This window comes from Theropithecus gelada, chromosome 6, assembly GCF_003255815.1.
Source record: "Theropithecus gelada isolate Dixy chromosome 6, Tgel_1.0, whole genome shotgun sequence".
Lineage (NCBI taxonomy): Eukaryota > Metazoa > Chordata > Mammalia > Primates > Cercopithecidae > Theropithecus > Theropithecus gelada.
This window is the reverse complement of record NC_037673.1, coordinates 83,718,166-83,730,223: the sequence shown is the minus strand read 5'-3', so window position 1 is coordinate 83,730,223 and position 12,058 is coordinate 83,718,166. Positions and strand designations below refer to the sequence as shown.

Sequence of the window (12,058 nt, the reverse complement as noted above, 5' to 3'; positions counted from 1 at the left end):
ATATTAGGAATTCTGCCTTTACACTGTGAAATTTAAAACTTCATTTGTAATTAGTTTGAAACAAGCACTTGGATAACAGTGTAGGTAACTTGTTTTTTATGTCACTTGTCTGATTTTTATAGGAAATATAATGGTCACATTGAAAGTAAGCCATTAACCATTCCAAAGGATATTGACCTTCATCTAGAAACAAAATCAGTTACAGAAGTGGATACTTTAGGTAAGGGAAATCTTGGTAAAATGTTCTATGAATCTCAGTTTTATATTACGGTAGTGATTAATCATTAAGTCCATTATACAGAATAAGGAATCTTTCTAAGAACTTAGATGCTCAAATGACTTCATTTGAATTTAATTTCTTTTTTTGTTCACCTAACTTGTATTATTTTTCCTATTTTCGGAAGAGGCTAACTTACACAAGTTTATTATGCAGTTTCTGTTTATTAGATTGAGATCACAGTCAATTTTTATTATCTAGAATTCTAGACTTCCTTTTACTCTTTGTTTCAGCCTGCCCTTTTCTAATGTGGCTTGCAAAACTGCATTTGAAATGTCTGGCCATGATCAGCCCAGGGGTTGGGGTGCCTACTTTTATGCAGTTGAAAAATCGAATACAACTTTTTACTGCTCATGAGCCTAATTACTAACAGCCTACTCCTGACCAGAAGATTTACCAATAACATAAAAAATCAACACATATTTTTTGTGTTATATGTATTATATACTGTATTATAACAATAAAGTAAGCTAGAGAAAAGAAAATGTTATTAAGAAAATCATAAGGGAGAAAAAATATATTTCCTCTTAAGTGGAAGTGGATCATCATAAAAGTCTTCATCACTGTGATATTCACTTTCAGTAGGCCGAGGAGGAGAAGGAAGAGGAGGGGTTGGTCTTGCTGGTCAGAGGTGGCAGAGGTGGAAGAGAATCTGCATATAAGTAGATGTGCACAGTTCAAACTGTATTGTTCCAACTGTATTTCTATTGATTTACCCATATTTAGAGTAATTCAATTCTCACATATATTAGAAAGGAAAATGGTTTTAGAATAATGAACTGAATTAGAAATCAGAAAAATTTACTTATTCAGGATTTACTTTCATCCATTTGTTATTTCCAAATAGGTCATTTAGTTTTCCTCCTATAAATTATAGAACTGTAGTGTCTCAATTATTGTAATTATATAATGACTACGATGATTCTAGTTTAAAATGATATTAATATGAAATTATTTGAATCTTAGAAGGAAGAGGCATCTAAGGTGATATAATTTAAAACACTGGTTTTTAAACTTTGGGATATATCAAAATCACTTGATGAGTTCTTTGAAATGGATTCTCTACTCCCATCCTTGAAGATTCAGTAAATGTAGAGTAGGTTTTGAGAATTTACATTTTTAAAAGTGCTCCAAGTGATTTTGATTTTTGACTAGGTTTGAGAACCACTGGTTTATGTGATAAATGAAATGATGCGTGTTTTTTAAAAATAATTCTGATAATGTCAAATAAGGTGTCATTATGTAATTTGACCCTTCTTGGGTTAAATCATACCACCATCAAAAAATCTTAAGAGGTCTAGCATCTCAAATAGTATTATTTTATGATACAAGGTGGCTTCGAAATACGTGAAGGTTTATTATTACATCTGTAAAGGTTGTATGTGTATGTAAAGCATGTCCTAGAACTAAAAAATATCAGTGAAGAGCAATATAAATCACTTGTCTAGTATCATTTAGACTCTTTTTTTTTTTTGAGACGGATTGCTCTGTCACCCAGGCTGGAGTGCAGTGGCGTGATCTCGGCTCACTGCAAGCTGCACCTCCCAGGTTTATGCCATTCTCCTGCCTCAGCCTCCCGAGTAGCTGGGACTACAGGTGCCCGCCACCACGCCCAGCTAATTTTTTTGTATTTTTTAGTGGAGACGGGGTTTCACCATGTTAGCCAGGATGGTCTCAATCTCCTGACCTCGTGATCTGCCCACCTCAGCCTCTCAAAGTGCTAGGATTACAGGCGTGAGCCACCGCGCCGGACCCATTTAGACTTTTAAGACTGGTTATGTCTTCCTCTTTTTTCTTTTTAACTATTTTACATTCAACATTTAAAACATTTAAAGACACTTTGACTTTTTGATTAGTAGTTGTCACATATGTTTCACTACTCCTAAATGTGCTTACTTGTATAAAATGTTCATAGATACGTATAAGTACAATAATATATAAACGTTCTTCCTGATTTTTAGTATTTTGACATTTTTACAGATAATGTTTATTGAATAATTTGTCAGCTAGCTTTAATAAGATCTTAAAATTGTTGAGTATCAGACATTGTTATAATATTTTACTTGTATTACCCCATCCTCACAATTCTGAAGTAGGTAACTGTTATCAGTTTTTGTTTTTGTTTTTTTAATTCATTAGGAAGAAGAGTTAAATAACTTGGACAGGGTTACACACTGAATGTGGTACAGCCACTCAATGAGAACTAGGCTATTTTTATGAACTAAAAAAAAAAAAAAAAAAAAAAAAAGAATTTAGGGTATTGTAGCTTTAGCATGTAGTTTATGGAGTATTTGGTTTCACTTTTAGGATTTTTAGAACTAGTCGCAAATGATACTCGTTTATCAACTGGTCATGTAATATTAAGAGCATTTCCAGTTAACTAGAATAGCAGGGAGATGTTCATATATGTTTGTAAGTTTTCTTAGTCATTTGTGAATGCATGTTGTATATGTGTGTTTAGGTGAAAGTACAGGGTTTTCTGTCTTCTTTTGACTTCAATATTTTATTAAAAGGCATATATATAATTGTATTATTGATTACACAAAGAATGTAACACGAGTTAAATAGCCAAGAATATATATAATTTGTACTTTCATGGAATGTATATATTATTGATGTCCCAATAATTATCATAAAAGTCTATCTTAATTTGTATTAACTATGTATTATAAGAACCTCTTAAAGAACATTAGAACTTTTGAATGTCACTTCACTGTTTGCTATGAGTGAGTTCCATGGAGGAAGTCCCTATGAGTATGGGTAGGTTTGGAGAATTAGAATGCTTATTTAAATTATTGATAATAAAACTGAAAACTTTAAATGGATTTTGGTCTGTCCTTTCCATCCACTTCCCGACCTCCTTCCAGATAGAAAGCTCAGTATGGGTGATTTTTTTTTTTTTTTTTTCTTAGCAGGAGGAAAGGATTGAGGGTAAGCATCCTGTAACTGCATCAGGATCTTTCAGGCTTATGTTCAGAAGCTGTAGGTAAATCGCAATAGAAGACCTAAAGCAGGGCTGTGGTTCATACCTGTAATCCCACCTCTTTTGGAGGCCGAGGTGGGAGGATGGCTTGAGCCCAAGAGTTTGAGAACAGCCTGGGCAATATAGTGAAACCATGTCTGTACAAAAAATTTAAAAATTAGCCAAGTTTGATGGTGTGCATCTGTAGTCTCAGCTACTAGGAAAGCTGAGGTGGGAAGATTGTTTGAGCCCCAGAAACTGAAGCTGCAGTGAGCTATGATCACACCGCTGCACTCTCAGAAAACCTAAAGCAGTTAACCTAAAAGTTAAAGTACATTGAAGTAGATTAAGAGTGTTACAATAACTTGATGCAAATTTAAAAATCATAAAAGGATTTTGGATTATTAAAATGTTATGTTCATCTTATAGAAATGGTATAAAATTTGGTTAGTTTTGATACTACTTTTAATAGGTCTTACTGTATGTGATATTTTCAAAATACTTTTTCTATAAGAATGTTGTATTTTCAAGTGTAATTGTATTATATTTTATCACTAAAAACTATCCAAAGCAATGCAGATCATTTTATTATGTGCCATAAGAACATCTGAATTGATGGTTATATACGTGATTTACTTCCACATTTTTAGGAGGCCTTCTAAAAAATGATGTTGATGTTTTGGACTACACTCTGGTAGAAGTAAACCAGAATACCTATGCCAACTGAGATGCAAAGGGTGATGGAATTATATTTACTTTCAAAGAATGTTAATTTCAATGTAAACTCTTAAGAATGGAATAGTTTGTTGAAAGGGTATGGTTTTATGGAAAATTAACATTTTATAAACTTTTCTTGCAGAACAAAATAGGGTATAAGAGTTATATTTAGTTCATTATTTTTCTTGAGACAGAGTCTTGCTCTGTCATTCAGGTTGGAGTGCCGTGGCGTGAACTCAGCTCACTGCAACCTCCGCCTCCCAGGTTCAAGCTCTTCTACCTCGGCCTCCCAAGTAGCTGGGACTACAGGTGCCTGCCACAACGCCCAGCTAATTTTTGTATTTTTAGTAAAAACGGGGCTTTGCCGTGTTGGCCAGGCTAGTTTCGAACTCCTGACCTCAGGTTATCCGCCTGCGTTGGCCTCCCAAAGTGCTGGGATTACCGGCGTGAGCCACCGTGTCCGGCCTTGTTTATTATTTTAATCTGTAGTATTTCATAGAATTACTAGTTTACAATTAGTACAGCCAATAATTGTAACATAAAGTTTAACTCTTACTTCACAGAAGTGAACAGTATAACTAAATTGTTGTGTTCCAGACTAAGTTGTTTTCTGAAGTGAAGGTATTTAAAATAAAACACTTATAATTTCTGTAAAAAATAGCTAATCAGTTAATACCAATAAATTTGCAATCATACTTTACCAACAACTTAAATAACTTTGGTAATCTTTTAAGGTTTATTTTAATTTGTGAGGTATTAAAATTTAGTTTTGGATGCTAACATCCTCATTCTATTTCCTGCATTTTTAGATTCATATATTTGTAAATCTTACATTGCAAATGAACAAATAAAGTCTAGCATATTTTAATTATAAATAAGTCCTCATAAGTTATTTATGAAAATTTAAGTGAAACTTTTTTTTTTTCCCCCAGCATTGCATTACTTTCCAGAATACCAGTGGCTGGTGGATTTCACAGTGGCTGCTACAGTTGTGTATCTAGTAACTGAAGTCTACTACAATTTTATGAAGCCTACACAGGAAATGAATATCAGCTTAGTCTGGTGCCTGCTTGTTTTGTCTTTTGCAATGTATCCTTCAAAACATCATTAATATTAATTTATTTTGCAGATAACACCATTAGGTCTCATCTCTGATTTGAGAAAGATTTTATGTTATTAGATAACTTTTCTTTATTGAAATCTTTTTTATGTAATTGAAAATATTTTCAAAGTAATAGAGTTAAATAATTTAAAAAGCTAAATGTAAGAAAAATGCTAGTGCCCAGCTTTTCCTTTTTATCCAAGTTTAATGTCACAGAGACAGCCACGTTCACCCCTTTTTGGCATTTATTTTAGGAATTCCTTCCTTGTGTTTAAATATTATGTGATAATGGTACTATTTATGTATTACTGCACCTTTCTACCTCTTCTCTTTTCTTCCCTTCTTTCATTCTCCCAAAATAGTTAGAGATAACATTTTATTAAATTTATAGTCAGTTTTACCATGTTATGCCTATGAAAATATTATTTACAGCTGGACATTATAGTGTATTATTACTACTATAAATAATTTTTTATTTTTGTAATTGTGGAAACTATAAACTCTTCCACAGAATTGGTAGAACCTCAGTAGTTCAGATACTTCATTTCTGGTTTTTTTTTTTTTCTCATAGAAATATCCTCCTGGAGCCCTCAGTTTTCTAAACTTCAGTATAACTAATATCCTGTGACTTTCTTCACTGTCTTCCAAAAATTCCCTCTACCCCTTTCTGGATCTCATGATTTCCTCTTCCTTGGTTTATTCTTTTTTTTTTTTTTTTTTTTTTTTTAGACCCCTTTTTCTTTTTTGTTTTTCTTTATAGTGTTTTATTTTTTTTTTTTTTTTTTTTTTTTTTTGCAGAGCACATTCTCCTATGGTGTCCTTAGAAAGGGTGCTAAATTTTTATTTTTAAATCTTGCTTTCCTGGAATTATCTTTATTTTTCCCCTCATACTTGATTGATAGATTGGCTCAGTAGAAAATTCTAAGAAAGAAATAGGTTTGCTTGAGAATCTTGAAGTCTCTTGAGAAATTGGATGTCCTTTTGTTTTTCATATATACCTATCCTTCCCCTAGTACATACACCCTCTGGAAGCTTTTTCTTTTTATTCTTCTGGTTTCTGACGTTTTATCATTGATAGTGCTAAGTTCTAGATTTACCCTTTAAATCTGAAAACTCATGTCTTTTACTACTATTTTTGTTTTCTTATTTTTATTAAAATTAAATATGTTCCCTGCTCTTTTCTTTATTTCCGTCTCTCCAGCGGCAACTTCTTCTAGCTCTTCTCTGTTTGATGCTTACTTTTATATTTCCATGTACTTCCAAGGCTGTTCCTTGATTTTAGTTTTAAGCTTAACTATTGCCATTTCACTTTGGAAATAAGGATTAAGCACATATCTTTGGGCTGCCAGTTAACCACTGATCATTTTCTATTCATCTTCCACATATAGTAATGTCATGTTTTTAGAACAGTATTCAGTGTTTATGCCGTGATCATGTAAACACCACTCACAGATGAATAGTTAGTTGCCTTAATGTATTCAGAAGTATCAAGTAATATGTCAATTTCATCTTGAATAGAGTTCCTCCTGGAGCCCTCAGATAAGCCCCAGTCTAGATTGGTTGACCTTCCCACCTGATATGCACCTATTCCCCTGGTATCACTCATTATCATCTTCTTAGAGATTCTCTTTGCATCTCCCTCAAATTGGAGCTCTTTTTCAAGATATTCTATGTCTACCTCCTACTTGGTTTACTTTCTGATTTTGGTGGAGCATATTCTTCAGTATCATCTTCAAAAAGGTTGCATGGGAACTACATTTTTTGTGACCTTGCTGTTTTGAAAATATTTTACATTTTCCCTAAAAATTAATTTTTCCTTTGGCTGAGAATGTAATTCCATGCTGAAAATTATTCCCTTGATAATTTTGAAGGCATTATGTTTTTGTCTTTGAAGTTCCATTCTTACTCTTAAGAACTGAGCTGCCAATCCAATTTCTCATTTATTTTCTTTTTCTTTTGAGACAGGGTCTCACTGTGTTGCCTAGGCTGGAGTACAGTGGTGCAATCACATTCTCTGTTTATTTTTTGTAGAGACAGGGTCTCCCCAGCTTGCCCAAGCTGGTGTTAACTCCTGGCCTCAAGGCTTCTCCTGCCTTGGCCTTCCAGAGTGCTGAGATTACAGGTGTGATCTGTTGCGCCCAGGAATCTGATTTTTTTATAAGTTCTGTTTTTTTCTTTGTGTTATCATTACCATCTTTTTTTAGCTAGCCACCTGGTGTGCTAAAATTTTATGATGATGTGCCATATTTAGGGTCTGTTTTCATCCCGTGTTGGGACTTTACCAGTCTATGAACTCATGTTCTTGAGTTCTAGAAAATTGTTTTGAATTATTTTATTCGTATCTACAGCCATACCACCCTGGACACACCCAATCTCATCTGAATTATTTTATTGGTGATTTTTCTCTTCTCTATTTTCTCTCTTTCTGGAATGCTTATTATTCAGATATTCGATCTCCTAGACTGGTTTCCCAAGAGTGTTATCCTCTTTCTTGCATGTATATGTTTATGTTTATATTTTTATATTATTTGTTTTTCTGGGACATGTTCTTAACTTTCTTAACTTTTTATTGAGTTTATTATTTTGAATTTCTGCTATAATTTTTAATTTTCACAACCTCTTTTTCTTCTGTTCCACTACCCCTTTGATGGAATTCTGCTCGTTTTATGGTTACATTATCTTCCCGTGTCTGTTTAAGATATTAATGATAGATTTTGTTAAGGTTTTTTTTCTTTTGTCTGCCTAGTATCTTTTTACTCTGAGTTGCTTTTGTTTGGTTGCTGTCTTTCACGTTGAAGGCTCTTAGAGAGCTCTAGTGACTGATGTTTGCCTGTCCGTAATTAAGTGTGAGACACTAAGAAACTGAATGGAAGCTCTGAGCACATGGTGAGGTAAGTTGCTGAATCATCTGGATAGGCCAGAGATGATCTTTTTACCCTCTCGAAAGCATAAATCTCCATACTTGCTTCAGATGTGGGCAGATTGAACTGGTTACTTTTAAAAAGTACTGATTTCATTAGTACTTATTTTTAATACCTCCTATTATTACCGCCCCCCCCCCCCCCCGCCGCTGCCGCGACCACCACACACACATTCAGTAACCAGCACTTTCACCCTAGTGTAGAGAATTATTTGTCATCTAACCAATTTCCTTATCCTTTTGTGGAGTTTTGCAGTAAAAAGGCAGATTTCTTCTTGGCTTTCCGATTGAGCTTCTTCATTCTGTTGAGCCTGCTTTCTAGCTTCCACAATTTTTTTGCTTTTTCTCTTACTTTATTCATGTTTCTTAAAACCAGATTCCTTTACCATCATTTTGGTGGGATTTAGGAAGAGACAAAAAGTAACTGATTTGCTTAATCTGTCTTAAAGACTTTTTTTTTTTAGAGACATGGTCTTGCTCTGTTGCCCAGGCTGTAGTGCAGTGGTGTGATCATAGTTCACTGCAGCCTCTAACTCCTGAGCTCAAATGTTTCTCCCACCCCAGCCCTCCGAGTAACTGAGAGTACAGGCATCACAACTGGCTAGGTCTGGGAAGTCTTTTTTTTTTTTTTTTTTTTTTTGGGAAGTCTTAATAACTGCAGTACAGACTTTTAATCTTCCTGTTTTATCCATTCATCAACCCTGTGTTTGAAGGTACCTCGTATCTCCAGTACTTTTCCCAGGTTTCTGATGAACGAATTGGCTTTCTTCTTACTGAGTTCCTCCCCTTGCAGATCAAGTATAGCAGAGAAAGCTGAAACCTAATTGCTTTTCTCTATCCACTTAACATCTTCCAAAATTTTGTTGATTTCTTATTTATTTACTTACTTACTAATTTTTGTCTCTTTTTCTATTCTCTATTCTTGAGGTTTTTGACTTTTTTATGTGCCTTGCTGAGTTAGATTGTGACTATGAGCAGAGGAAATGCATGTCTTATGTCTTAATATTTAACCGGAGACTGTAGCACCATCTTTTAAACTTGTTAAGTGGATACCATTTAAAATATGTGACATAATTTGACAGTTCATCACCAGCATACTACCCTTCCGTTGCCTCTTTTGGATTGATTTAGGTATAATTTAGACTAGGAGAGCCAGAAAAAAGTCTTAAGAGTCAATATCCACAAAGTATGTAGTATACTGGGTAGAAATACTAATCATGTGTGTCAGTTGAGAAACATCCTTAGATATCCAGTGTTACAGTAACTCTAAGAGCAGTTTTTAAATTCAAGCTCATAAAATATTCCTGTTTAATTCTGTGGTATTAAATACGTGAAAATAACAATCAGAATAAAGACCTATCCCTAGACATCAAGTCATATAAAACACATGAAAAATATTTTCCCATGATAATTAACACGAGCTGATTATATGTCATGTTACTTTTTTTATACTTCAGTGAGTTCTCATGTTCTCCAAAATACTGCCCTTTCTTTTTTTTCCCCCAGAGACAAGGTCTCACTCTATCGCCCAAGCTGTGGTGCAGTTGCACAGTCCTAACTCACCGTATCCTTGAGCTCCTGGGCTCAAGTAATCCTCCTGCCTCAGCCTCCAGAGTAGCTAGGACTACAGTTGCACCCAGCTAATTTTTGATTTTTATAGAGATGGGATCTCACTATGTTGTCCAGGCTAGTCTTAAACTCCTGGCTTCAAGCCATCCTCCTGCCTCAGCCTCCCAAAACACTGGGATTATAGGTATGAGTCTCTGTTCCCTGCCAGTATTGCTTATTATTGAATATTCTTTTCTTCACTTTCTTCATGGCTAACACCTATATGGGAACACATATACTTGTTTTGCAGCTTTATTTTAATGTGATTGAGCCCTTGATACATACCTACCAGATAAGTTAGAAAAATATGCTTTTTAATAGCTATTCATATTGTTTATGTGAGTAAATTTTATGTTTCAGTTTACTCTCTAACGCCTAATAATGCGGTAGCAAAGGTCCCACACAGCCTTTAGCACTGGAACTGACTTTGCTTCGTTTTAAGTAATGCATTTGTGAAAGGCATCAAACAGTAACATCTCTGCAGGAATCCTGTAGCTGGCTGTCTCCCTATCCCAGAGAGGACAGAAAGTGCTGAAGAGCTTACAGGCCAAGCTGCTTTCTGCCAGCTTTGATACTCCACAAAGAGGGTGGGGAAGGAGGCAGTAAAATTGTGTGTATGCTTGGGTATGTGATTTTTTTTTGTTGTTCAAACCTGTAGCATGTGATGAAGTTACCTACCACCTTTAAAGGCATATAGGAGACCAGAATTAAATTCCAGATATCCAGATTAACGCCAGAAAGAAATAAGTTTACAGCCTATCTTTTATCTTTAGATAGGCTGGAATATAGCTGAAGTAACCCCTGTCTGGCTTCTCTTTGTTTTCTTATTGTATGTGCCTACTTATTAGTCAAACACATGTCTCCATTGATTACATAGAACAATAGCTTTGCTTAATTCCATAGTCATACATACTTCGGTTAATTCAGAAATTCTCTGCAGTTGTTACTGATGAAGTGTTCTTTGTTAAAATGGTCCCTAAATTAAATGGTCCCCAAAATTAAAATGGTCCCCAAATTAGACACATAAAACTTTAAAAATCAGTTCACTTTAAGGAAGAAAATTGTTTAATTTCCATGATTTTTTTTTTCTTTCCCCCATCACTTATATGTGACATACATAGGACAGCAAATTATGCTTTCTACAGAATCTTAAAAGTTCTAAAAGCACAGGAATGACTTTTTAAAATTTGACACTAAAACCTTGAACCCTGAAACCTAGAACTGAGTCTTCTCTTGTCATCAGCCCTGCTTTCTGCTTCACCTGAGGTGTTCAGGCATCTCAGCCATCAGAGCTGCTTTGAATCTCACTCCTAAAGCCAAACTAATTCTCAGCTCTACTCTACTTTCTTTCTCATTTGTAATTCTAACCATTTTCTCTGACCAAGTCTGTGTGTTCCCCTTCCATTTATGCCAAGTTACATGTTATGGGGAAGGAAAAAGGTAAAGAAACCCTTGCAGTGAGGATGGAGTATTTCTAGTAAGTGTCTTTCCTGTATGATGGCCCATGAAGTCTTAGAGTCACTGTAGAAATGTGTACTGATTTTATGGATATGAAGCATATCGTTTTCACTTATGAAAAAATGAAAAGTAAAAAGGTAAAAATGTGGCTTGCAAAGCCCGAGGTCCTTCAGTGGAAGTAAAACTTTAAAGAATGAAAATATTCTACAATGTATAGATTTTTTTTTCCCAAGAACCTTTCTTAGAAATAAGCTGTAGCACAGAGAGTAATACTGAGTCAATTATGTGAATTTGAGTGAGAAGAAAGCTATTCTACAAAGAGTGATAAAGCTTCTCAGTAGTCCTATTATATTTGGTTAAAGGCCTGGATCATTAGTCACATTTCCACAGTGCTTGTATTTTACAATGTGGAGGTTTAAGGTACAAAACCCTATTATGTATGTTTTCATGGCTACGTTAAAATTTTAATTTTCTTTCGTTGCCAGGCATACAAATTTTATGCAAAGCTAAAAACTGTGACTAGTTTAAGTTAAAATAAATTCTAAAGTTTTCTGGTTTAATATTCAGTTCTGTATGTAGATTTGTATATTAAAGGTCTACAAATGTTGCATTTATTTGCTGTGGGAAATAGACAACTACAACAAACTAGTACAACTTAGTCACCATTTCCAAATTCCTTCAAAGGCTCTAAGTTACTGTATTCTTTTATTTACAAAAGTGTTCTGCTTTAGATTAATAAGGAAAAACAAAACATTTAATCCTGAAGTAAACTGTGTAAGATTTCAGTTCTAGTGAGAAAAAGAATGAGACTCAGAGTTATTGAATCCGAGCCAAGGTACTTGTTTTATGTCGAAAACTTGTATATGGCATGTTATATCAAAGCCTGTTTGTTGTATGAACATGGAGATTTTTTCGTGACATTGATGCTGTCGTATTACTCAGATTTCAAGACAAAAAACTAGAATTAAATAGGGATTTGGGGTAATAGGACATTATTTCTGTTTATTAATTTAT

The 12,058-nt window shown here is 34.4% G+C and overlaps 1 protein-coding gene across 7 annotated transcripts in view; it reads left to right on the top strand.

Moving 5' to 3' along the window:
* Positions 1 to 12,058, top strand: part of TMEM161B (transmembrane protein 161B) — a 73,559-nt gene that overhangs the window by 42,701 nt on the left and 18,800 nt on the right. For 5 of the 7 annotated variants that reach the window (XM_025389331.1, XM_025389329.1, XM_025389327.1 and 2 more), the window contains 2 exons: positions 123 to 220; positions 4,889 to 5,045. Coding sequence is in view for 3 of the 7 variants with exons in the window: in XM_025389327.1 (XP_025245112.1) it covers positions 123 to 220; positions 4,889 to 5,045 (255 nt within the window). In the remaining 4 variants the exon portion in view is untranslated. The remainder of the gene's footprint in view (positions 1 to 122; positions 221 to 4,888; positions 5,046 to 12,058) is intronic. The other 2 variants (XM_025389332.1, XM_025389330.1) reach the window with 1 other exon arrangement.